Consider the following 27,098-nt stretch of genomic DNA (forward strand, 5'->3'; position numbering starts at 1 on the left):
AGTGGACTGGAATAATACTGTTATTATTTAAAGTGCCACTGGACTTTTGTTTTGCTGCAAAAGGCTAACATTTTAAAATTTAAAATGTTTTCAAAATGTAAAAGACTGCCCCTTTGCACTAAACGGACGTGTGTTCCATTGCATGGATAAAGGCATTTTGAAGTTCTGCAATGTCCTCAGAAATCCATTTTGCAAGCACAATGTTCCTTGCTAGAACTGTAAACATCTCCCCCCCTCCCCCCCAAACCAAAACCACATCCCAACTAGCCATTTTCATACTTGCTCATAATGTGCCATTGAGGCATCTGGACTCGAGTCACAAGAAAATCAATGTCACTCTGCAGTGAACCAAATTCTTTCACTCGCGCATGTTCTTTATTCAGGAAGATGCTAGGACCTCTGCAGTGTTCCCACACTCCTGTCAGTTAGTTTGCACTCAGCTGGTGATTTTTAACCACAGAACAAGTCTGGTTTGCAAGCTGCAGGTTCAGTGTTTGTGGTACCAAAAATCTGTGAGTAAAATAAGTACATATTTTTTTAATGAGCCGGGGTATTTAAACAGCTGAGGCGCAGCAATTTTCAGCACTCATTTCTCAGTCAAAACTACTAGATCTGGCTACCCGCAAGACTAGGTGTAAAAAATTCAAGACTACGGATAGGAGATACCAGTGATTAAGCGTGCCTGAAATTAACAAGCAGTTCTATCACTGATTGTCTATCACTATCTACTGTATGATCTTTTGACTCATGTACTCTACAAACCATGCTACAAAGCTAAACCCAGTAATGCATTAGCTCTGCCAAGCAGATGTTGCACCTATGGGCACTGGGCATAGATTTCACATCTGGCAGAAGGAAACCTCATCTAGCAGCTCCAACACATGAACTTTTTTTCAGTCATGTGTATTTTCAAGTTGTTGCACAAGATCTGGAAAACAGTGCCCTGAAACAATGCCACCTATTAAAAATGCATTTCAAAAGCCACTGTTCCTTTTATCAAGAAGTCCCATTTATGAACTAGGCATGCTTTGCTGTGCACGGCAAGTGACCATAAGCCATGTTCTTTGCCTTAAATCCCATCCTGTGTCCACAGAGCTCATAGCGATATCTCTGAGCTTCCTGGGTTCTCTTACACCAAGTACAGAGTAGATCTGCTTACCTTTAGAAATTACACTGCATCAAATACCTACCAATCACTGGATGAGTGAATCACATTTAGACATCTCAGTGGATTTTTCCTACTGATTTTCAACAAGGTTAAATTCATGTAAACATAAAATATGCCAGAAAACAGGTATTTGGACTAGAATGCATTAAATTTAACTCTACCATTCTGGATACTTTTCAGAGCACACGTATGATGTCCTGCAATCAAACAAAACTGCAATGTCTTATGAAATTGATGGTTAAAGGGTACTTCAGTTCCTGTTGCTTAGCTACTCATTTTGGTCTTGATGCCATTAATGATCAAATGTGATGTTACTACTGTTGTACTAGGCCAGGGATCTGCAAGCTGTGGCTCTTCAGATGTTCATGGACTACAATTCCCATCACCCCTGCCAGAATGGCCAACAGGTTGCAGACCCCTGTACTAGCCTCTTTTACTGACGCTGCTTTATAGCATGTGAGAAAGGATGTGCAATTTTCCACACACATATTGTGGCATGACTGACTTCACCCTTGTCCTATTGCACAGCTGAAGAAATATATAAGATTAAGGATTTGATGTAAAAGTAGGCTGCCAAGACAGGGTCAACTTTTCTCAAAGGCTTGCTAAACTGCTGATTTTTTTTTTTTTTTGCAATTCTCATACTGGAGCCAAGCAACATAATTTAATACAAAGAGGGTGTTCGAGACAAAACTTCAAAACATTTTATATATAAAAAAAATCTTTACAATTTGATATGACCTTTTCACATTTGTTAAATAGCTCACTTAGTGACCCTGTTTAAAATTCTATTCAGTTACATGAAGAGGTGAAAGTCATTTTCCTGAGCTAACAGATATGTAAAGTAAATGCATTTAACTACAGCAGCAAACTGAAAACTTAAAAAAAAAACATTTTAAGCCAAACAAGAAGTACAAGGGAAAAACACCACATTCTGAAAAAGGATGCCAAGTTAGCAGGCATGATTGCTCATTGGGAATGTATGCTCAGCCTTTTCCCACCCGAGAAGTTATATTCAGACAAAATCAGCCAACATAGTAATGGAGGGAGCCATCATCAGAGCTGAGCTCCATTATCACTTCTTCTGCCATAAACCAATCAAATCTCAGAGGCAATTTCACCAACATTTAGAATTTAAGTGGCAGAGCTGTCACAGGACTGTGAGGAGTCTTCCAACCATTCCCCCATTTTGAATGAAATAATCCAGGAAGGAAGACGTGAGATGGTCATTTCTCCCCTAACTACAGACTGAACATTGTAAAATACCTTCAGAATAGCCTGTTGGTTCATTCTTAATGCCAATGCTCCAGTTAATCCAATTAAACCACCTCCACCTCCACAGTTCTACTGAAACTTAAGGGCGTGCAATTCTGGCTTACTGTCAAAGTCTTTAGAAAAGAAAATAGCTGGCTCACCCCTGATGCCCCAACATCAAATTGTGACAAAACAAGTCATCTTTTTATAGTCTCTGGAAAAAAGTTTCCACTTCAGACTTTCAAAATGAACTAGGTCAGTACAGTCAAACACACCAGTTAATTGTAGAAGAGACAAAAATGACCTTTGTCCCAGATTCTGAAGGTATCTTATTAAGAGCTGAAAGAATTATCAAATGAACAATGAAATAAGATTTAAATTTGATACCAGCTAATGTACAAAACTAGGTTCCAAAACTTGTTGGAAGTGAGGAGAGTACAAAATATACAATCTCCAGAAGTTACAATAATGCATAAATAAAAATAAGCTATAGATCTTCCCCATAGGAGGCTTAAAAGCCCACACTGCTCCCAATTATAGAGGTACATATTACTGTAATGCAAGCTTCTTAAAGGAAGCAAAACATACTTGCCTTCGTGATTGTAGTTTAAATATCAATTTTTTATTAATTTATTGTGGCCAGGAAGGCAAATGTTAGGCTAAATTAGGCATGCAAGAAAATCAGGAAGAAATTATATTTTTAGAACCAAGTACATGCAAAAGAACCCCCCAAATAATTTGTACTTCTCATAATAAAAAATAAGCATGAGACTTGGTATGTCAGATTCATATTGCTTCTGTTGCACTTGCTTTCAGTGCAACACTGGCCAGAATTTTAAATTATACTGCAGATTATGAAAGTGTTTCCACTGACTTGGACTTTGGATCCAATCCTCTAGATACAGTTCAGCTGCTCGAGGGCAAAACCTTACAGAAGTGGCTGTCGTTTGTTCCCACTGGGCAATTGTGGTGGATCACGCTTGTTGCCATAAAACCTGAGCAAATTAAATGACCATGATATGAAGAGCCTCTCTGAAATCTTTCCTTTGTTCTGTGCAAATTGTGCTACCACCCCTTTTGACTCCCTGCATTCCTTTGAAATAAAGAAGAAAAGAACCGGTGCTTTCTCCTCTCCACAACAGCCAGAAAAGAAGCCAGGCAGGAAATCACTCTTCACCACAGATCCCATTCAGTCCCGAGACTGATAGAAGAGGATATAACCAGACTCAGAGTTTTTAGAAGAGTCAGTTGTCAACCCGTAGAATTCTTCAATAGCTTGTGCATCTATTTTCTGAAAGAAAATAGAAAGGGTATCATTTTCAAAGCTCATTCTGATTTTATGAAGTTCTTCACCTTTGAAATAAAGGAGAGATCATTCACAGGCTAAAAGGTTACTGTTTTGAAAGAGTTCTCATATTTATCAATCAGAAAAAAATAGACAATGCTGTGGAAAGCACATGGGAATAGCCAATAGCCTGGGCAACAGGGAGCTTGTTTCTGAACTAGTAGTGCTAAAAATAATTTGTACCTAAATTTCAAAACAAGTCTAGATTAATAACTCTCCTTACCTCTACAATATCATCGTCAAAGAGTAACCAGAAGTCATGACTCTTCACTATTGCAATGTAGTGTCCTCTATTAGGTCCACTGCAAAGAAAGGAGACGAGCTCTTCAACAGTTCTTTGACGCAATGAAACACTGAAACAGATTACTTTTTTTATGTATAAAAAGCATTAAATACAGTAAAAGGAACTCATCTTCTTGTCAATGTATTCAAAGTGATATATAAAAACAGAGGTGCAGCTAAAGAAAAAGTAATGCAATTGTTTTGAATTGGTAGCCATATTTCAATAAATACATTGCAAGATACTCGGAAACTGGCTGGCTTCATAAAAAATACTGATGAATATAACCTTCTCAGATAATAGTCACTACTCAAGGGAATGCAACTCTTTATGAAAAGTTACAGATCCTGCATGCCCTCCTTAAAAAGGAGAAATTTTGCACAAGCTTATTGGCATGCAATAAGTATTTTCTGAACAGAAGGCTTCCCCAAGATTTTCATTAAACTATTTAATCATTAATTGGTCAATGACTAATGAGGTGAAACAAAAACACTTGAGGGTAATCATTGTTCCTGTAACTTAATTACTTAATAGACTGTGGTCATCAGTCTGTGTCATTTTTGCTCTACACTGAGCACACTTTTAAAGAGGCTTTCTCCCACCATTCAGAATCATACCTGGCCGCTCGGGGGGGCGGGGGTGACGATTGATAGATAAACGTATCTCCCAAAGGAACAAAGGAGAAAATCCATTTAAAGACTATTAAAATTATGAAAATAACTACTGGAGTGTTGGTTGAATTCCAAAAATGTTGTCAGGTAGTAACGACACTGAAAACTGCTGAAGAGAGACCTAGCGGACTTTAAGCTGGAAAATCAGGCAATTTTTAGTCTTGCCAAGTTTTTTGCAAGACAGCTTGCAAAATGTGGGGGAATTTACAAGAATAAGCAAGAACAATGGTCCATGACCATAAAAAGAAACAAAACTGCTTGTGATAGGTGACTACCAGGAAATATTTAAGGAGATACTACAAAAGTGAAGTCTCCACATAGCGGAGGGAACCAGCAATGCAAGATCTGAAGCAACAGTAGGGTTGAGTACTTCCGCCTCACAAGAACTGCCATTTACTCATTCAGGCTACTATCTAACAGGAGTGTGATTGTGTAAGTGCTAAACAGGAACACAGCAATAGGATGCTTAAGGATATAACACCATCTAGTTTATTTACTTTTTCAAAAAAATCAAGAAATGCTGTGGTCTCTTTCCTACTCCAATAATCTGCTCCCTCAGGGACAGTGGCCTGCTATCCTTCTGGGCGCAGGGCACTATTGATTAGCAAGAATTAATTAGCATTTTTAACTGTTTCACACATTTTGCATTCGCCTCAGAAACACACTGGCAGCCAATATAGTTGGCACGAAATGTGTGTAAAAGTGCAGGTAGCAGCCAGGCTTCTTGCTGTTTTTACTGGCATAAAACTGGCAGTTTCATTAAGAAACAGATTCCACAACGTGTTGCAATGATATGTTTAGTAAGTCTGAAATGTTTGGGGAGCCAGAATGTAAGATTTTTTTAAATCTAAATGCAATTTTTTTAGCTAAGTAGAGAAGCTTATGCTTTACTCGAATGTGCCAGCCACCAGTCACCACCACCACCACCACCACCACCACATACACTCCACTAAAACAAAAGAACTAACATACATGCTCTCACACAAGCGTTCATTTTATAAATGTTGCTGGGGACAGCACTTGAACATTTTCACCTTCATCATCACCATCACCATCATCATCATCATCACCATCACCATCATCCTCCCGCTCAACCCCCGGAGAGCTTCATAGACTGCTCAACCCCCGGAGGGCTCTGAGCAGTGTACAAGGCCATAACAAGGCGATAAAACAATAAATACAAATATCAACAATATATTAAAACCCTTAAATTACATAAGATTACTATATTATGTCAGCAGCACGGCTGTTGCTTCCCACACTACACTGCTAACCTACAGAAGACATGCAGCAGGGTCTCATGCCATACAGCCCATTTGTGGGATGACTGCACTCAAGAGATTATTGGAGCAGGGTGGCATATGACGTCACAGAAGCAGAAACCACACCATTCAAGTAAGTTAAGAAAAGGCCTATAGTTACTCAGCCATGTAGCTGCTTCATTCTTCCTCTCATTTGTAATTCCACAACCACTTTTGCCATGTGATTACATTTCATGTCATTGAGGGATTTTTGAAGTATGACAGAACTATCTATAAGCTGTTAACAGTCATGTATTTTATTACCTATATCTGTTACATAGATTTTATTACCTTCCACAGTGAACTACTACAGCCACAAGATCATACATTCTGTCAGGATTAGTGGCATCCCCCGATGTATTAAATAATCGAAGCTCTAAGGGAAATACTACCCTGTAGGACAGTTTTGTGTATCGATGTAGCTGATCCATGTATTTAAATCTCTTCAGATGGAGAGCTAGAATCATTGGTAGTTTTTTCACTTTCATTCTGAAACAAAATTAAAGTAAATCAGTACACTAATGTACAAAACAGTTGCAGTTCAAGATTGTTTTGTGACGGTATGCAAAGTCTCAAAAATGAACATTAAGGAATTCTCAGCCATTATTACCTGCTGATTGCTAAAACCTAATGCATTAATTTTTTTAAAAAAATCTGCACTCCGCCGTTCTGATCAATCAGAGCTACTAAGGTGGGCCTGGAAAATATTGCTGTGCTCCTTCAAAAAGTTGGATTCAAATAATGACTAGTGGATGGTACAAAGATACGTGCCAACTTTATTATGCACTATAGTTATACAAGAGTTTGAGGGCCTGGAATAGACCTTCCAAAGATCAGCTTTGGTCTGCCGAAGTTAAGCATGTCTTTCCACCAACAGATCACATTGCAATATCTTCTCCAAACAATGTACTCAGCTATGTGAATTTTTATTTGGAATAACACTGGTCAGAATATCAGTATCTTGCCAGCTGCAGAAGTACAACATTTGTAAATGAAGTACAACAGGGAATAAGGAGACAAAGTGAAGACGGATAAACATATTATGAAAAAACTTGTCAAAATTGGAGAAATTGGGTACCTGGATTGGAGGAAGAAATCACATTTCAACAAGCAGTCTCATTAAATTTCAGCAACACCTTGGATACTAAAAAAATATTTATCCTTGATGATAACAAAACATGAAATGGATAGAACTGTTTATACAGGTTGCTAACAAAGTCTAACATCTATATATACATTTTCATACCTTTTATGTGCTTCCTGTTTACTGCGACATTCTTCACAATAATATTTATATTCACTGCACAGGGTTTCTGTATTGCTGAAACCCCTAAAACACAAAAATACTCATCAAAATACAAGAAACAAACACTAACTAGTAAACAAATTATACTGTAGCCCTCTAACAAGCAGATAGGCACAACGATAAGAACATTCTTAGATCCAATAGATAGTAATTGACACACTGGTCTCAAAGGAGAGAAAATACAAACGTGGCATTTAATGGTCAAATTCTGGTAAGCACCAAGTCTGCTGAGCTCTGTGAAATACAAAAGGTTGCCACGCTTAATATCAACTTGCATTCTTCTAACAAAACATGCAGTTTTACTCACTTCATCTCTTTAAATGAACTTTCTGCCATGCACGAAAACACAGAATCATGTCTGAAAGCTGTACACCTCCATACCTTAAACAGTGAGTAATTGAAGTATTTTGTTCCACGTCAACAGAGAGATCTATAAAATCTTCATCTTTGCTGCTTATCTACAAATAGAAAAGAAGGTCTTACCAATTTTGCCTTTCACAGAATATATTTAAAAAGAATTCAAAGTGACCCACAAAATGAGAAAGTTGTAAAGATAAACATATCAACTAATTTGGAGAACAGGTTTGTTGATACAGTAGAAGTCAGTTGTTGGAATAAAAGATTTCCCTAACTGGATCTCATAATCAGGATCACAACTGAAAACACTGGCTTTTTTTACTATTCTTGCAGACAGAGCTTTTGTAGTGCCAATATGTCCACCAGGGAGAAAGACATGAACTAATATAACAGATTACAGTGGAACCCTGGAAATTGGCGCCTTCGGAATTTGCCGATTTAGGTTTTCGCCAGTTGCCCCCTAATGTCTTGATTCTTGCCAGGCACACATCTGAAGCGACTTTTGTGTAAACCTACGCAATTTGCTACGCTGTTTGTGCATGTGCAAACAGTGTAGCCTCAGAATTCGCCGATTTCGGTTTTCGCTGATAATCGCTGGACGGACTGTCAGCGAAAACCGAGGTTCCACTGTATAAATAAATGATCTTACATGAAGAAGAAAATTTATTTACAGTCAGTGACCAAATATAGATCTTAAATGGTCTTTTGGAGGCCTGTTGAACTCTGCAACAGATAGCGAAGAAGCTGGGGAACCGGGGATATAATTTGAGTTTAGGTTAACAGTATAGATATTCGTTTCCTTCCAAAGAATACTCATACAAGAAAAAACCTGAATTGGTCTCATATTTAGCTTGTTCAGCTCTTTCATTATTTACTATATTCATGGTCTGCTTTTCTAAGTGAGATCTGAAGCGGAGTACAATTATTCCTTCTACATCATGACTTTCCCCCTTGTAGTTTTGATATATCATAGGTCAGCATAAGAAACTAAATGAGAATTTTGGGGGGAGTTTTGCGCAAGTCGCAGATGGCACAGAAAAAGTTTAGAAACTCAGAAATGCACAAAATATATGTACAGTATGATATAATATCAACATATTTTATCTTTAAATACCATAAATATACAAAAATTATTTTTAAAAGTTAAAAGAAAAGAAAAAGAAAAAAACTCAGGCTTATTCTTGGGTACAAAGGGAGGGCCAAAAATTTTTTTGCGAATTTTCAGATCACAGGGCAGCACCACACCCCTAACCCCAGCAATAAGGACAGGATAACTGTATATATACAATGTACATTGAACCACACCCCTCACCCCAGCAATAAGGACAGGATAACTGTATATATACAATGTATGCGACTGACCACACCCCTCACCCCAGCAATAAGGACAGGATAACTGTATATATACAATGTACATTGAACCACACCCCTCACCCCAGCAATAAGGACAGGATAACTGTATATATACAATGTACATTGAACCACACCCCTCACCCCAGCAATAAGGACAGGATAACTGTATATATACAATGTACATTGAATATACATTGAATATACAATGTACACTCAATATGCGATAGGATTACAGAAATCTAAATAAAATAAAGAAATCTAAACATTGCATCTATCATACTGATAATTTAGGAGGCTTCAAATAATAAAAACACAGATTAAGTGTTATCAGATGCCCAGTTTTATACAAGAGGTTAGGATTAGAAGCCATATTCACACACACACTGGATCTTAGCCAAAAGGCTGAAAATGATGGAACTATAATTGTTACTCTAAACAAAATATTGTGAAACAAGAATGCTGTACACAAAGACTTACTGTTTCACAAGTGAGACATCTTGTTTCATTTGTTAGTGTTCCCTGAAAGATTTCATGAACCCACGTTGGGTCTGGGGGACAGTTATTGTTTTCGCAGTCAATGTTGCCATTAGGGAGACGACCATTTTGTTTCTCCTGTTTTCTCTCTTCTTGCAAAATGTCAGCAATAGTATTCAGCAGATAGTTCAAGAACTCATGTGCATCTTGCTGCATGTAGTTGTCAAAAAGCTCTACAACAAGACGACAGAATGACTTATCCCTTGCTTTTTGCGCCATGTTCCCCATTTAAGTAAGAGTTCTTACTCAGTCTCCTAACATTTTTTTCACATTCTAGTGGAACTCCCCCACTTCCCCACAACAAAAGTGCAAAGATGAGTGGGCTTGATTCTTCGTAACTGGGGAATAAGAAACTATTTGTGACTTTTGATAGTCTCTGGGGTCAAATGCATTAACATTTTGAACGCAACTTAATGCTTGCCATTAATTCCTTTGGCCAACAAATGTATAAGGAACAATTGCCGTGGGGGCAAAACCTGATTTCCACATCCAATACTGGATGGCTTTGCCTTGTTGAAAGAAAACTTGAAGACAGATCAAACAACACCACACAAATCACCATGACACTCCCAGCATTGAGGTCTTGCAATATGCAGATCCTTCCTGCCCCACATTACCCTTGGCAATTAACCTTCTGCTACCTTTGTTCAAGAAGTTACAGGCAGAGAACGCACAACTTATATCCAGAGTATACTAAACACGCAGGACACATCTCCCAGCCACTGGAGGACGAATCTCTCAAAGAAAGCAAATTAAGTATGGAAGTTATTATCCTGCAAAGTTGAATCAAATCTCTCTTAAACCTGGGCCAATTACACATAATGAGTTTTCTGCGTGGTGGGGGTGAATGGCCATCGCAGCAAGATTTCTTGTACAGACTTATTTCTTCAAGCCCCACTTTCATTTTTCATTCTCCCCAATTTAATTTTACTTCATTGCCAGAGCGGGGAATTCCTTCTGCCCACAGCCAGCCTGCCAAGCTCCATGCTTCCCCCTCGTCCCCCTTCCATGTTGCCAGCTCCTTCCTTGTTCTCTAAACACCCATATCAATATTTCAGTGTCGCAATATAACAGGGTTGGTTTTTGCAAGGAACAGCTCATGAAGGGCCTGTTTCAAGCTCCAGTCCACCTCCCCCACTCTGCTTCTGCCCTTCATGATGATCAGGAGGGCTTTTAAAAGCTTTTTTTTTAACACAAGCCTCTTTTTTAAAAACAAGCCTCTCTCCCATGGCAGCAGGAAGGGGGGAGATCTGTGCCTTTAAGAGGGGCGGTTCTGAGAGAACCAGGAAACAGAGACTATTGAGACTAGCTGCAGGGAGGACTGGGCTGCCTCCTCACATGTAAACAGAGAAAGGCGAGGAGACCACACTTCAGCCCCACCACGCACCTAAAGGGCCAGAGGTAAGTGTTCCATGAGTAACGGGCCATGATTAAATAAGACAGAACACCCTAAGTAAAGCCAAAGATGCCAACTGTCATATACCACAAGCTTTACCAGATGTGGTGTAATTAGCAGTACACAACGGACTAGGCCAGTGATGGGCAACCTTTTGAGCTTGGTGTGTGAAAATTCGCAAAAAAACCGAGCATATCTTGGGTGGTGTGTCACTATGAGAAAAAAAACCATAATTTCGCAATATTTATAGTTTAAATAACAAAAATGTATAATGGTAATCTATAACTGTATTTAATAAACCAAAAACTAATTATTTAACTTACCTGCTTAGTGACTTCTTTGTTCATTCGTCAGTTGGTTTCTTTTGTTGGTCTTGATAATTATTTAACTTGTGTGGGGTGCCATGAACTAAGATAAGTGAGAGGGAGGGGGAATTCTTTAACTAACCTCCCTATTAGTGACTTTTTTGTTGCTGAATTTCATTGGCTAACTCTTCAATTGAAGGTTGGTATTTTGTACACTTCAAGCCCTCACCTCTCCCAGCTTCCCCCTCACTTATCTCAGTAATGATGGTCAATGATCTCTTGCTGGGGTCTTTTCTCCGCTCACTGCTTCCTTCTCAGCTTGTTCTTTCTCTGCTGCTTTTCCCCAGCTATCTGCCTCCTTCTCTGCTCTTTCCCTCTCTGCTGACCTTCTCCAGCTTTCTGTCTCCTTCTCTGCTCTTTTACTCTCTGCTGCTTTCCTCCAGCTCTGTCTCCTTCTTTGCTCTTTCCCTCTCTGCTGTTGTTCCCCAGCTCTCTGTCTCCCTGCTGGCTCCCCCACGTCCTCTCCTATCCTTCTCTTCCCTCGCTCTTTCCACCCTCCACTGTTCCCAGTTCCTTCCCTCTGGCCTTCTCCTCGCTCGCCCGCCGTGCCCCTTTTTAAATCCTCCCCCGCAGATTTCTGGGGCGTCCCTCTCACTGCCCTCCAGCCTCACTTCCACGCCGCCCTCCAGGCTTGCTTCCACGCTGCAGCCGGCCAGCGTGTTTTCTCCCCCTTCCCCTGTCTTGGAGCCCTGCCCCTGTCACGCCTGGCCTCCTACCAAAGAGGCTGGGGCCAAAATGAGTGCTGCCGTCATCGACGCAGCTCGCTCCGCGCCCCGCCCCCGCAACGTCTGACCAGCCTCTGCAGAGGCCGGGACCCCGATAGGCATCGCTGCCTCCGCCCGAGCTTGTGGCTGTGCTGCTGCTGCCACCAGGGTCCGCGCCGGGGTGGTCGGGCTGGGACCAGAGGAGGGGGCCGCTGCCTCATCAAGTCCGGTGTGGGGCCTCTGAGCTGCCCCTGGACAGGATGAAATGTCCTTCTCAGCATGCGGCCCCATACTTCTCTGTATGCGGCCGCATGCGGCCGGATGTCACCGAAAATGGCTACGCGTGTCAGTGCTGACACGTGTGTCATAGGTTCACCATCACTGGACTAGGCCATCAACCCCATAATAATCCAATACCATCTTTTGGAAACAAAGAAACAAACTTTCTGCCGCTACTTAGTAAAAGGCTCTGGGAATTTTAATTTAAACTATGATCACGTGAATAATGCTTTGCCAAGCATGCTCTCTATCATCTGCAATAATAAAAGGCAGTATCTCCGTTTGTGGCAGGCACAATAAAGCGGGAGTCTCAAAAAGCAGCCCCCAGCTTCAGGATGATCCCTTCTGGTACAGAACAAGCGATTTACTTAAATTTTCTGAGCTAGGCTTCAAAACTCATTTCTTTCTGTGTGACTGGGTTCTTCATTAATCAACTGTTGTCCTAGCAACCACTGAAACGCTTTCACAGTTCTGTTTTACAGACTTTAGCCAAGATCAAAGTCTAGAGAGAACCCACAGCTACACAGATGGAGAAGGTGGGCTGTTTGCATGGTTATTTAATGGAAATAAATAGAAGGGTCCAAGGCATTCACGTTTTCCTGCAGCTGTGACTAGTTAAATGTGTCAGCTGTTGACCTGCAATATTGGTAGAGGAACAGCTAAAGCTAAACTGTTAACAGCATAGGCTCTTAGTATGAGATGAGTGTACCATGTGTCACAAGATAGCATTATAAGCTTCAGACCACACATTGCAGAATTTGTGAATAAAACATCTTGGGAGAAAGAGTCACCACTGCATTTATATGTGTGTCTGTGTAAAGACTGTCAATTTGCAGTCAACTTATGATGCCCCCTTGTGGGGTGTTCAATGCAAAAGACTAACAGAGATGGTTTGCCTTTGCCTTCCTCCAAATAGCAACCCTGGTATTTCCCCATCCAAACACTAACCGGGATTGACTCTATTTATCTTTCAAGATTTGATGAGATCAGGATAGCTTGGGCCATCCAAGCTAGGGCTGAGGACTTTGGACAAACACTTCCTGGTCCATTCTGAACAGAACAAATAAGACTTCCTGAGGATGGGGAAAAAGGTGTTTTGGGTAGGAACTCCACAAAACTTTTTCCCCCGACATCCTCAAATTTTCAGTGAGCTGTCTTTGAAACTACACAGACATGATTTCAGAATCACAGTCGATTTTCATATTGCGTCTGCACTGCTTCAAACACATTGAAACTTTTAAACCATGCACTTTTCAGGCTGAAAAGGCACCCAGGAACAGAGCCTGCAGAACAAACGCCTGGGGTAACCTTCAAAATTGCTGCGTACATGGAGAATCCCTGCAGCACAAAATGCCAGACATCAGTGGTGGAGGACAAAAGGCTTCAATGATTGGGGGGGGGGGGGGGGAAGCCTCTTTTGCCTCTGATGCTTTTTTTTCTTTTTTGGTCTATGCTGTTTGAACAAAAAATTAGCAGATGGCTTTTTTTTTAAATGTCTCCAGGGCATCTTGTTTGTGTTGTGCGTAACTGACCCGTTTTTCCACGCAGGACAAGAGCTGGTGAGTTGCAGGCCTATATCTAACCATACATTTGGAATAATGTCCAAAATTTCCACCTGAGGAAAGGTATGTGGGTACAACTTGCTGGATCCTCACCTGTATGGCCCAGCATAATCTTGTCTCATCAGATTTTGGAAGCTGAGTTGGGTCAGCTCTGATTAGTATTTGGATGGGAGACCATCAATGGAGTCCAAGGTCACAACATAAAGGGACAAACCACCTCTGAACATCTCTTGTCTTGAAAACCCTTCGGGGAGTCACTGTAAGTCATCTACGACGTGACAGAATTTTACATACATATACCCAACTTGCTGGTACCTTAATCAACGTAACTGAAATCCAAATGCTGTGTATTTTTACATACGGGTGTCCTAATTGATTTCTTTTTAAAAAATAGATGCTTGTACTCAAACACAACGCACTGAAAATATTTATTATGGGAGAAGGACAAAATGCTGCTTTTGATCTTCACCTGCAGAATGCACGAGGGTGCAGTTCCTATAAAATAATATTACAAGTACAATAAGCCATGGAGTAGGCAAGCAGACCAAGCCCCTAGTTTAGAATATTTAACATAAACACCATTCTTTCACTCTTCCAGACAAACTCATTGTTCAGCCAGAGGCCCTTCCTACCACAAAACAAATCCAAGTCATATCGAAAAATCAAGAAACTATTTTAATTTATGACAAGGGGGGCACACTCACAGACAGAATTAACACCTGCTTAACAACTGGTTGGTAAACATTATCAGCACCACCAAGAATCCCTTTTTTCTGAACAAAAGGGGCAAGACAGACAGGTACATCCCTTTGTGACTGCATAAAACTGGGAGAAGAAAATATTTCATTAGTATGGAGAACATAAAGTGTTACCGTTATCTTTTCGCAATCTCGTTATGAACTTTTTAGGAGGTATCACTCCAACTTTTTTCTTCTGAGTGGCTATGCTGTGGAAGAGGTCAGCTAAGCAGGTAAGCAGATTCTCTTTCTTTCTAGGCTGACTCTTGTACGCCAAGACTTTCTCTCGAAAGGGACGACAGAAATAAAGTGCCTGAAGAACTGAATTGCAGTAGCAGGTATTTCCAAACTAGAACACAAGGAAATTATCTATTAGCTCAGCCTGAAACTTTGCCCAACATAAGCAAGTGGCATGAAACAAAGGGCAATTATTATAGGGTGTGTGTGTGGTTTTTTTTTAAAGTACCGACGTTTAACTTTATCATCAACTAGTGGCAGGTTAAACACTCAGATGTATAGGAACATGCTTACTTCTGTCAGGCTTCTTTGTTATACACTTTCCATATTTAGAAATATCCAGTAACCACTGAGGTTGTTTCCATGAAGCATAATTATGCGTCAGCAAAACCATCATAATTGTTATCAAAAACACTCCCCAAAATCTTTGCATCATGTTATACTCCTTCCACTGGGTGACTTCGGCTGGACACTCTCTCTCTGCCCAGTATACTTCACTGGGATTCTTATGTGAACAAAATGAGTGAAGGAATAAGCATGTTGGAAAGATAAAACAAACCTGTGATTAATTACATACAGGCTTTGGCCTCACAAACAAGTATGCCTTAGAAAACATCCAACATTCTTCTGGCTGCTCACTGCACGGAAGGATGCGATGTGGCAAGCTGTACTTCAGGAAAGCTTGCTTGTCACTACTGATATTTTGAGGACCCCCTGCTGAACTCCTGGGCTTCCTAGAGCACAGCTGGAAAATATTTTGGTGCCTCAAAATTGGGTAACTTGACAGGGTGCATATTAGTTTACACATCAGCTGTGTTGAGGACTGTAATCACTTTTGTAATCATATTTTTTTCTTACACCAGAACCCACAGGTACAAGTAAGCGGCACTTCAGTAATTTATATGCATTATTCAGTCCAATTTCTTCCCCTCAATGTTTCAATACAGGCAATGCAGAACTTACATTTACTAAGCCAAAATAGTGCTCATTGACTGGAAACTGTTCTGGACCAATCTCTTTCTCCAAAGCTGAGGCATTAGCGCCCTAAAAAAAAGAAAGAAAGGTTTTAGCCTCTACAAGCAAAAGATAAGCGATGCTTTATTACTGCAGTTTGAGTGAGCTACGCAAATAGATCAAAGGAGCAGGCTCAAAAACAAGTAAAGGAAGACCTCAGACCATAATAAGGCCAGCAGTGCAAATCTTTCTGTACAAGTTCAGAACCCTGGTCACCAATATAAAAATCAGTAATGCTGACGTGCCATCTGTGACTAGAAATTGTGAAGCCATAAAAAATTCCTGGGGAAAAACAAAATTTTGTGGAAATCTTTCTTAGCAAACCTCCACTTATTTTGTGCTTTAACATCATAAAATGCATCATTTATAAGTTAGCATCTAGACCAGTATCATATGCGAAACCAGTTACTTGCTTGTTTTCAAGGGAAGCCCCATGTAAATCACACTGCAGTAAGCTACCCTCCAGGTTACAGTAGCGTGGATCAGTGTAATCTGTTAGTTGATTCTAGAAGGGGAACTAATCTCAGAGCCAGCTGCTCGTCATACAATCCACTAACACCACAGCTATTCCATCTGAAGTGTAAAATGCAACTCCCTCCAAACTATCAATCTCTCTCTGTCTTTTCTGGGTTCCACTTCAGTTTGTTCCTTCATAGCTACTTGACCAAGGTCCCCAAAACAATTGCCTAGAATGAAGACAGTTGCTTCGGGGAGGTTAATGAATACAAAGCTGGGTATCAACATGTTCATGACATCCAATTCAAATGCTTACCATCATGACAAATCCTAGGCACCAGGTCACCATGGTGCCAAAAAAATTCATTCTGGTGCCTAGTGTTTCAGCAGATGTAATGGTAGCAGAAAAGAAAGACTTCTTTGCCCGTGTTACCTCTAATTTAAAAGCTTTCAGATTAAGCCTTCTGTCATGCTTTGTCTCTAAGCACAACTTTCCTCTTAACAGTGCTCAAGCTATCCCCATTCCCAAGCACCATCACCTTCTCAGTAAACCAAGGAACTAATGTTCTACTACAGGAAAGGAGATGGCAAACGGAAGAAACTATTAACTGCTTCTGTACCTTGTCTCAATGAAAGAAAGAAATGCTGTCATGTGTGGTGTGGCGAAACTGAGCCTTGCGTCCTCCCGCAGTTCTAAAAAGTCCTGATTTTCGGTAGCATTTAAAAAACTATTTTAAGCACTTATTATGTCAAAGCCTTTATTCTGTGCACTATTAAGCTTCCTCCTTTGATTAAAGAACATTTTTGCACATCCAAAGACTATTTGCAGCACTTGCCTTTTTCTTATAACTGCCGTGCAACTTCACAAAAAGCCAAGTCTTGCTAACAGCCACCTGGGGCAATATAAATGCTATTTTATCAAAATGCTAAGTTTAACAGTGCAGATGATAATGGTTTAGACTAAAGTGGCACTGAAATAACATCTTAAAATGCTGTGAGAGAATTGGAAGGGAGTGAGAAGGCAGGCACTAGGACCCAGCAGAGCATTGTAGCAGAGAAAGAAGTCCAGGAAGATGAGGTGGATTTATCCACACATCTCCTTGGTCCTTTATGTTGAAAAGTGTATAGCTGCTCCACTAACAGTTGGAACGAAGTATCCATTCTGCCTACTGAATCACCTTATTTGGAAAGTGGAAAATATGATTTAAATTCAGCCTTTTATTGGTGATTTAAATCAAGCTACTCCCAGAGGCTGGACTCATGTTGTGGACCCACAGCTAGGGATTGGAATGACTGTGCTCTTCAAGGCAATAGGCATGATTTATAAATTGGAAACAGCCCTTCACAGAATAACAGTCAGTTAGGATATTAATTCTATTACCGAATGAGCTCAACTTTGCTAGATTTGATCAAATGTTTTAGCAAGAATATCCAGCAAACTGGATCATACATAATTAAATACCATACTGCTGCTTCAGTTGACCCTCTGCAATTCAATGAATCTGTGGCATTACAGAATTATTGCTATTATGAGTCCTGTTTTGTTATTCCCCTGTATTTTGAAAAAAAAAACATGTCAAGACCTGTGGGTGTCTTCCACAAACACTATTATATTGTGAAAAGGAAAGCACACAAGCACCCTCGCCCCAAAGGTGGTGATTAATGTACCAAAAGTTACATCTGGCCTTCAGTCTGGTAAATGTCAACCCAAGAGGAGAATCGATGGAGCTCTGACTGGGCTCACATTAATTCCCTTTGCAACCCTATCAACTTCCTTTGCTCTATAGAGTATATATCCTGTGAACAAAGATTCCTATGATTCTGGATCCACCTTTGGTGAGAAGTTCAGGTAAGCACCCTACTTTCTGATTGGGCCAACAGAAACTCCGTGCTTCTGGGAGACTTCCTGAAATATGCCACAGAAAGGGACAAGCCTCTGTCACTTTTGCTACGCCTTCTTCCACATACCTGCTGAGGGAAAGGTGATCTGTTTGTCGGAAGGAGTCATCTCAAGGGCTGAAAGAAAACTGTGCTTTTATTGTCACTTTCCATGTTCTATATTTTTCAACTCTTACACTTTCCCTTTAACTTGTCAGTGTGAACTAGGATAAAATCTTTTTAAATTTCTTCTTTAATATGGAGAGACTCTGTGGATTACATTACCTCCGAAGTCAAGACACTGAAGTGCACTCTAACCAAAAATGAAAAGAGAAAAACAGGTAGGATCCCTTCCCAAAATATCTAGAAGGTGACAGCAAAAACTTCTAAAGGTCCAAGAGCCCAAGCTTTTAAAATGTGCACAACTAATGGTTTCAGAAACCATTTCCTTTGGTATTGCTTCCTTATATTAACCAATCAATTTTCAATTGATTAATATGACTAAACTGATTAATGCAACTTGAAGGCAATTTTAAGTTGTCAAGGTGTTTAGTACTGTAATAAAGAAAAAAGAATAAGGACAGTCTTTTCTTCTAGCATTTAGCAATAGCTTTTACTTGTTCAATTGTAAGTGATCTCACAAAGGAACGTTTCATGTAATTTTGGTACAATGCAAATATATTTGATTGTAATCCATCAAAAGTCTGTGGCATGTAACAGGCATTGTGTTTGAAGCTTTAACCCCAAAGTCCAATGAAACATGATTGGATGCCATGAGGATGGGGAGATTCCTAGTAATGGATGACTTTTGCAAACGTTTCCCTACTGAACAAAATACATTAGGGAATGAATCACTTTGAAAATAAAATATAGTGTTCTAAATTAGTGACAACTTCAAGCTAGATATAAGAAGAGGCCACCAAAAAAGACTCTGGAACAGACCCAGTGCCCCTGCAGCCAAAGCTGAACACTTCCTTTTCGCACACGTTGACAATGTAAAAAAAATTACCTGGTGACATTGTTCGAACTGTTGCATTGGGTTAAGGAGGGTGAATTTAACATGATTGGATAATTGGTTTCTGAAGAGCAGTTTCAGCTGCTAGGATACTGGAAGATACAACAAAATTATCATCTATTAACCATCTGAGCCCCACCCCCGCCCCCAGCAACACTGGATATTGTATTTCAGTTGGTATTTTCCAAACCAATTTTTGGATGATAAAGAAACAATATACTGGATAGGATTTCAGGCTTGTACAGAGAATTATTTCTTTGTGAAATCACCATGTGCTCAAAACATAAATGTCTGCTCTCCACGGTCCTCTCTATTGTCATACAGTATTCCTAGCAAACCAACCAAAAATGGGGTTATCCTAGCAAACCAACAAAAATGACCATATTACTGTGACAGTTGGACAGTAAGCAAGCCTGCTGAAGAATTTGTGCTAGAGATTTCAATGGAATTTTCCCCTGAACTGGAGCACATAGGACTGCAGCCTTGGATTAGGTGATACAATTGTATACAACCACCACCAAGTTGACAGCACCACTGTAACAGTGCTCATAGAACCAGTGTGGTCAGAGTGCTGCACTAGGATCCGACATCTCCATTTGAATTCCTGCTTGCTGGTGACCTTGTGCCAGACACATAACTTCATCTTAACCTACCAAACAGGGAAGTCAAGAATAAAATAGAGAACAACGAAGCAAACTGCTGTGGATCCCCCATTGAAAAGAAAGGCAGTGTATAAATGAAATAATATGAGTATTTAAACTTAATAATGAATGAAATGTAATAAATGAAATCTACTTCACTTATGGCAAGATTCAAAATTCTGTGAGTATTTTTATATCACAGGAAACATTATTTTAAGCATTTCCCTTTTGTACCTTGTGTAAGCAGTAGTTCTCTTTAAAGGGGGGGGGGAGTCTATTCACACCAAGGTATGTGGTTTTTATAGGGACAAGTTCTGAAGACCCAAGGTGCAAACATTTAGCTTTCATGGCAGATCATAGGTTGCCTTAATTAAAACTGGACTGGGGCAGCGGACACTGAATGTTAATTATACTTTGGTCTACTCTGAAATCACATTAACTGAACAGCAGCATGATGATTAAGAACATGGTGCATGCCCATACCTTTGCATGCTCTCCATGCTCTTCTGAATTCTATCCAACGAAGTACTGACTCTTAAAAGCCCCCAGAATTCCATTGGTCTTTAACGTGAAACTGGACTCAAATCTAGCTGTTGTACTACAGACCAACATGGCTACCCCTTGAAACTTATCCCCGATTCTATGGTTTTTCTAGAGCCATAGTTTTAGTGTTCTGCACAAACAGTACAAACAGAAGTTAGCATTGACAAGGTATTGCACATAAATTAGGCATACCTATCACATTAGTATTAAATAACTAAACCTGGTCTACAAGTATCCCAGGATTGTGATTCTCAGCTTTCATAAAACACAGAACAGACTGAACATACAATACTGTATCAGTTAGACAGCTCATCAATTTCTCTGTATTAGCTGTATTGAACTTCAGTTAACTCTTTTTGAGCCCATCACTTTCTCTAGGCAGATGGTCAGGGATGGTCAATTAACTCACTAGGGTTAATTGAAAACATCTCTTAAAGGGTTCAAATACATGCTACTCGGCACAGGGATAACATGGACCTCCTAGGTATCTTGCAGATCTGCCCTTTGAAGAGATAAACCTGAGCACACACAAGTTAGGGATTGTATCTCTTGTGTTGCTCAAAGAGGATGTTTTTAAAAGGTGTATCAAACACTAAGTGGTTATTCCCATATGTAGCTACAACCACCTACTCAATCTTGCAACAACAATCTTTAACAAGTGAGGCATTGTGGTACATTAAAAAAGGAAGAATTTGGATGGTTGTTTTAAAAATAAAAGTCATTCAGTTTGATTTTACTCCCATCCTCTCTCTTACACGAAGAAACTTCCTTTAGAGGAAGGTTTCACACTTTAGCCTAGTCAATGGTACCCAAGTTATTATTCCAGTATAAAGACAGAACAGTGCACTTCCTTCTACTGACCCACTCCTAAACAGCTACATTATTAATATTTAATGTGGCTGACAATATGAAGGGCATATCAATTATCAGTAATTGTTCTAATAAACCATTCCACTGAATTACTCACATAAACTAAGGCAATGGGAAATTAGATTGCCTTCATGTCCTAATGCCCTGATCTATGTTGGAAGGTAGTTTCTCCGATTACAGGAAAAGATGAAACCCTGCATTTTCAATACAACAGACATATGTTTCTTCAACCTATCTTTCCTGTAAATGTGTTCAGTTGCCCGTCTTGGTCCTACTGAAGCAACATGCTCAACTCATGACTAAACTGACAGAAGCAATTCACATTTAAAACTCTGAAAGCAGACCTCAGGAACCACGTAGATGCTGCAATAATGCAATTATTCTGTGTTGCTGTGGTGATATTTCAGAAAGATGGGTTTGGAATTCATTTTATATCTCAGAGCTCTATTTAATCCATACATTCCTTACAAGCTTAACAGTTTCTCATATTTCAAGACTGATCAATTCAGCAAACATCCAGCGAACAGAAGCTGTTACCCTCTTTGGTTTGTCACTTCTCTGGTCTGTGAGAGAATAAGCCTCTGAAACGTTCATTCCAAATAATTTTCAAAATTATTATTCTTCAAAGTTTTAAGCAACTAAAGCTTTCCCCAGTACATTAAGGCAGGAAAGCATCAAGTCTCCCGATACATCTATATAGCGAACCCACAACTATCAGACCCACAACTAGGTAATTCCTGTGATCCCCCCCAAAAAATGATAGCTGAAGAAACTACAAACTACTTATTTTAGGACCCTTCTTTTTCAGCTAAGACAGGGGAAAGTATAATGGCATCATTTTGATTTCCAAACCTTTATAAATTAAGACTAACACCTGATGAGATGTAACACTGCAAAACTTACTTCTCAGGACCTGAACAGATGTAAGCACAGTTAAGTACAGTATTTTCTACTAAAGTAATTAAACTGAATCTAAAGCAGCTTTAAAGGGTAATCAGGGGTGGTGGTGATCTTTAGAAGTCTACAAAACAACAGGAGGTATGACTTAATTTGAAGGGAACAATTTTCAGTGCTCTATTTATCCAGTTAAAGAAAAAAAGACTATCCTTGTCAGGAAAGAGATTCTGTCAGGGTTGCAGTAAATTAAAAATCAGCTGTGCCTTACTACACCCTTTTCAGGATAAAAATGATGGGAGATTTGTGAATTCATCAGCCATTCCCTGACCATCTTTGTTCTAGAATGTTTGGGTCCTAGTGCCTACCTAGTTCTGTACCCTAGGCACTAGGACCCAAGTGTAGCATTCTAGAACAAAGACAATCCAGGAAACGGCAGATTAATTCACAAATCTCTCGACATCTTTATCCTAAAAAGGGTATAGCAAAGAACTTTTATGTATCCAGCTTGCTAAGGGCCCTATGGAATCGCTTAAGAAATGTTGGAATGGAAAACACAACCTTCTTTGCTACCCTGCTCTTTAAAACAAAAAAAATGGGAGGTGAATAAATGACAGAAAGCAGAAACTGTATGCAAAGGAGACAGGGGAGTTCTCAGGAAGGCAGAGAGGAAAGGAAAACAAAAAAGTAGAGATCAAAAGAATGCAAATTTTGAGACAAGGTCCTAGCAAGCTGAATAAAGGAGAGAAGAGAGTGATGTGTCATTACAGAAAAGTGTCCTATGTGTGTTGTGCATAAGGCTCCAAAAGAAGAGATACCACTGGCAAATACTCTTTCACTTAATCACACATCAGTATCACCTTTGACTCCTAACTTTTTACACACAAAACAGATGTACAATACACCCACTCGATCCTGATACGAAGACAATTACAGCCTTCTGCAAAACTGCAGCTTGTTTATTAAAGGAAAGAAAGGTTCCTCATAGCTGCCTTTTAAGAAGACTTTTGAATCATTTCCATCCAAATAGAAAGAAGCAATACTACAAAAATCAGTAAGATGAGATGGAAAAGGTTAACCCAGCACATTTATGGATTAGGAATTTATACCTCGATATGCTAAACTATATTTCAGCAGAATTTCCTTCTTGCCGGGACTTTTTTTGTTTTGTTTTACTCCAGTTACTTTCTGTATTAAAGTCTCTTGTATGTTAGATTCTTCCATAGCTACTTAAAATAAAACATACATCAAAGTACGCCTGCTTCATAACCTTTAAATGTTAAACCCTTTAAAGCCAATTAAGTCAGTTTTGATTCTATGCTCCTTTTCAGATTAAATATGGCATGACACAGTGGTTCCCAACCTGAGGTGCGCATAGCCCCAGAGTGTTTGGAGGCACACAAAAAATTATATAATGGGTTTGCTAATACGGGGGTGCAATTTTAGGAAAATGGGTTGCCAAGTGGTACACGAGTGAAAACAGGTTGGAAACCACTGACATAGCAAAACAAAAACTACTGTAGAAAATAAGCTTGAATTGGAGAAAACTGTGGAATGCATCAGGACATGGAATTCCACCCTCCTGGCCTTTGGCAAATTGAAGTATTCAGAATGGCTTTTTTAAACAGGTAGCAAGCCTTTACTGAAACAAAATGGTTCAAAAAGATACTTTGGCAAGAGTATAGGACGATGCTACTGTGCATAATGCATACTACCTGAAGCTGTAAATATGATCCTACTGTGTAATGGTTGCATCGTCTAATGTGTCATATCAATGCTTAAGGTTTCTTTAAGATTTTCTGCTTGGAATCAGATTTTCTGCAATCCAATTCATACTGCATTATTCATTAACTGTCCCATCCTGTTGGTGGTACTGACTTACACTGCACAATTTGCCTTAAGTCTCATTGGGAAAAGTAAAATAAATCAACAGGCCCTAACCCACCAAACATATATGCTCTACAATATAGGTACTGGCCTTTAAGACGAAAGGCTTAACCAAAATCAAAACACAGCACATTGTGCTATACAGCATGACATGGTTTTGTTTATGGATTTTGCTGTGGACCAAAATGACTACTTAGGTATCTTATATGGTACCACTGGACTCCGTATTGTTTTGTTAGAAGAGACCAACGAAGGGGAAAGCACTGGAATGTGTCTCCTTGCAAAAGAAAAGAAACACTTTCCTCCAGCAAAACACTGTGCTACCCCATATAGCATGCACACACTAACAATTCCAGTTCTCCCCTAAAATCACGCTTCTGAAGGCCAATCTCCTAAATCCCTCCCACCCACACATTTCTTTCAAGATGTTTTAAAAGCCAGTCTGTTCACACACATCCCCCTCCATCATTACAACCATGTGACGGCCACTTGCAGTCCACCGCTGCGCTTCCCAAGGCTTTTTTTGCCAATCCAGCTTCACCTTTTGACCTGGTTCATTTGCAACGATTTGCAAATCATTTTTGCATTGCAAAAAACCCCGGCCCTGCTTCTTTTAATGCAAACAACACCTGGCGAAGCAAGCCCCAGTAAGCTCAAAAGGGGCTCAATTTGCGACAGGCGTGTCTGGGATCGGGCTGCAGGTCTCCCAGCCCTGATGTTTACAGGTAATGTCTACACACAGACGTGCCCCTCAGGGGCAGACCTCCCTCCAACCCGACACGCTTCTCGGTCTCTCTTCGGAGTAAAGGAGACACACCCACCCACGCGCGAGCACTTCGGGGCTGCGTAACCCCACCGCTCGCTTCTCGTCCCACACACCCGCGTGGAAGGGCGGCTGAGGGGACGGAGGCTCACCATGGTACAGATGGAGGCGAATTTGGAGACTGTCATTAGGATTTCCATACGCGCAGCGCCATTTTCCACCCAATCATAAAGTCGAACCAAGTTGGGGGAGTCCCAGCGGAGGAGGAGGAGGAGGAGGGAAGCAGCCCGGCGCCGCCTCCAACCAGCTGTTTACCGCGGGACACACACGGCAGCTCCGCCCGCCTCGAGGAAACTACGCCTGGCAGTTGCAACAGCCCGAGGGGGCGCGCGAGCCGGCCAACGCGCGGGCACGCACACATGCGCACGCGCAATCGGCGCGCGAGAGAGAATCTTTCCTGTCCCAGGGACTCGCCAGTTGCTGCGCGCGCAAACACACTTGCGCAAGCCAGCCCGTCTTCCGGCCCCGCCCCAGCCCTGTTTGGAGCTGGCAAATACTTTTTTTATGTGGGTTCTAAGTCCACCTCGCGCAGTTCATCAGATCTCTCCGTTCAGTACTTGAACTTGAAATACATTGGCGTACTATATAGATTAATCTCCACGAAAGACACAGATTAAAAAAAATAAAGTATAACTACAAAGATTAAAATTTGAATTAAAATCAATAATTTATACAAGGGTGCTGTGTGGTTTCCGGGCTGTATGGCCGTGTTCTAGCAACATTCTCTCCTGACATTTCGCCTGCATCTGTGGCTGGCATCTTCAGAGGATCAGCCCGGAAACCACACAGCCCCCAAGTGATTCCGGCCGTGAAAGCCTTCGACAATCCACAGAATATCCTTTGATCTTCATTGCTAAGCATAACACATATGATAGTGGAAGTAATTATCCACAGTGGTAGTGGAAGTAATTATCCACAGCACATAGCTCTGTCATTCCTATCACTTCTCTCTTGAGTCTGACACAAGAAAGCCATTCTAATTGATATTTGAATGTACAGGGAAAACAACTAGAACATTACTTCTCACCTATGTAATGTCTTGATTCAAGCAGAACTTCAGATATGTTCTGGAGTACAAACTTTAAAAAAAAATAGCTAATTCTTTCTTTTCTTCCAAAAATGTATCATCATGCAAAATGTATCATCACCCTTTTCAACACCACTTAAAATGCTGCTCTACTGTGTTTTGGCATTTCAAAAGGTGATGATCAAGAAAAAGAGTTTGGATTTACACCCCATCTTTATCTCCCGTAAGGAGACTCAAGGTGACTTACAAAACTCCTTTCATTTTTAGTGTTAGTGTAAAAAAATTACCTACCAATGATTTTTTTATCTTTATCAGATCCTGAGCCCTGCGGGGAAGAGCGGAATATAAATTGAATTATAAAATTAAAAAATAATAGAAATGAGAGTAGTTTAGGTCAGGAATGCTTTGATTGTGTGTTCCTGCATGGCAGGGGGTTGGACTTGATGGCTTTTGTGGGCTCTTCCAACTCTATGATTCTATGATTTGTTCAATCCATGTTATCAGTTCAATACGTGCTCTCATGTTGTCTCTCTGTAGGTCTTTGCCACGCTGGCTCCCTTTCACATTTCGTGTGGTGCTGCTTCACAGGTGTGCAAAGGCTACAAGCGGGTGCAGCAACCTGATCCCTCTGGGATGCTTGCTGTGAAGTCAACTGGCTGTTCTGAGCGACTTCAACATTCAGGCTGAGGGTTAGTTGTTGAGGCCAAGTGAGGATTTTGTAGCCTTTGCGGCTGCCATTATAACCTCTCTTGTGTTATAATGAACCCAACACATGAAAAAAGTGAACTAGGGAAAAGGCCTGGTTTGGTGGGTTGGAGGCTCACCATAATGGATCCAGCATTATTGATGGGGAGGCAAGTTAACATATCTGCTAAAAAACATTTTTTCCCATCTTCATTTAGGCCCTTTCCGCACGGGCCAATAAACCCGGGATAACAATGGTAAAAAACCCATTGTGGACGGAAACTTTGCATGGTTCCCGCCCCTAACATGAACCTGCCCCGTGTTATTTCCCCAAAAACAGGTAATTCAAAATAACCCATTTTAAAATCCCAGGTTGCAGCCACTTCTGAGCAAATGGCCGAGCAGGGAGGCGCTTTTTTCAGCCATGTGTCCTGTTAAAAAAATTATTTTCTGGTGCCCAACTGCGTAGACGTGCAGGCACAAAGGGTTGTAAGGTGGGACAGCATGGCAGTGGGGG

General features: G+C 40.5%; 1 protein-coding gene across 1 annotated transcript; it reads right to left on the reverse strand.

Moving 5' to 3' along the window:
* Positions 1-1,849: 1,849 nt before the first annotated feature.
* On the reverse strand, positions 1,850-25,232 carry USP12 (ubiquitin specific peptidase 12). The gene is made up of 9 exons (XM_048494642.1): positions 24,963-25,232; positions 15,813-15,893; positions 14,748-14,961; positions 9,513-9,742; positions 7,707-7,783; positions 7,266-7,349; positions 6,311-6,508; positions 3,991-4,069; positions 1,850-3,713 (listed from the first exon to the last, which is right to left on the reverse strand). The coding sequence occupies exons 1-9, from the start codon at positions 25,008-25,010 to the stop codon at positions 3,612-3,614; spliced, it is 1,113 nt and encodes a 370-aa protein (XP_048350599.1). The 5' UTR covers positions 25,011-25,232; the 3' UTR covers positions 1,850-3,611.
* Positions 25,233-27,098: the final 1,866 nt, after the last annotated feature.

The sequence above is a fragment of the Sphaerodactylus townsendi genome, linkage group LG04 (genome assembly GCF_021028975.2).
Source record: "Sphaerodactylus townsendi isolate TG3544 linkage group LG04, MPM_Stown_v2.3, whole genome shotgun sequence".
Taxonomy (NCBI): domain Eukaryota; kingdom Metazoa; phylum Chordata; class Lepidosauria; order Squamata; family Sphaerodactylidae; genus Sphaerodactylus; species Sphaerodactylus townsendi.

What these genes read in the sequence shown, in the direction of transcription:
- USP12 (XM_048494642.1), bottom strand. Translation starts at nt 25,010, where the DNA reads ATGGAAATCCTAATGACAGTCTCCAAATTCGCCTCCATCTGTACCATG. An exon ending in GAGATTGCGAAAAGATAACG is followed by an intron (nt 9,743 to 14,747) that starts GTAACACTTTAT and finishes GTCTTGTTGTAG; the next exon opens with AGCTTTTTGACAACTACATG. An exon ending in GATGTCTCACTTGTGAAACA is followed by an intron (nt 7,784 to 9,512) that starts GTAAGTCTTTGT and finishes TTCTATTTGTAG; the next exon opens with ATAAGCAGCAAAGATGAAGA.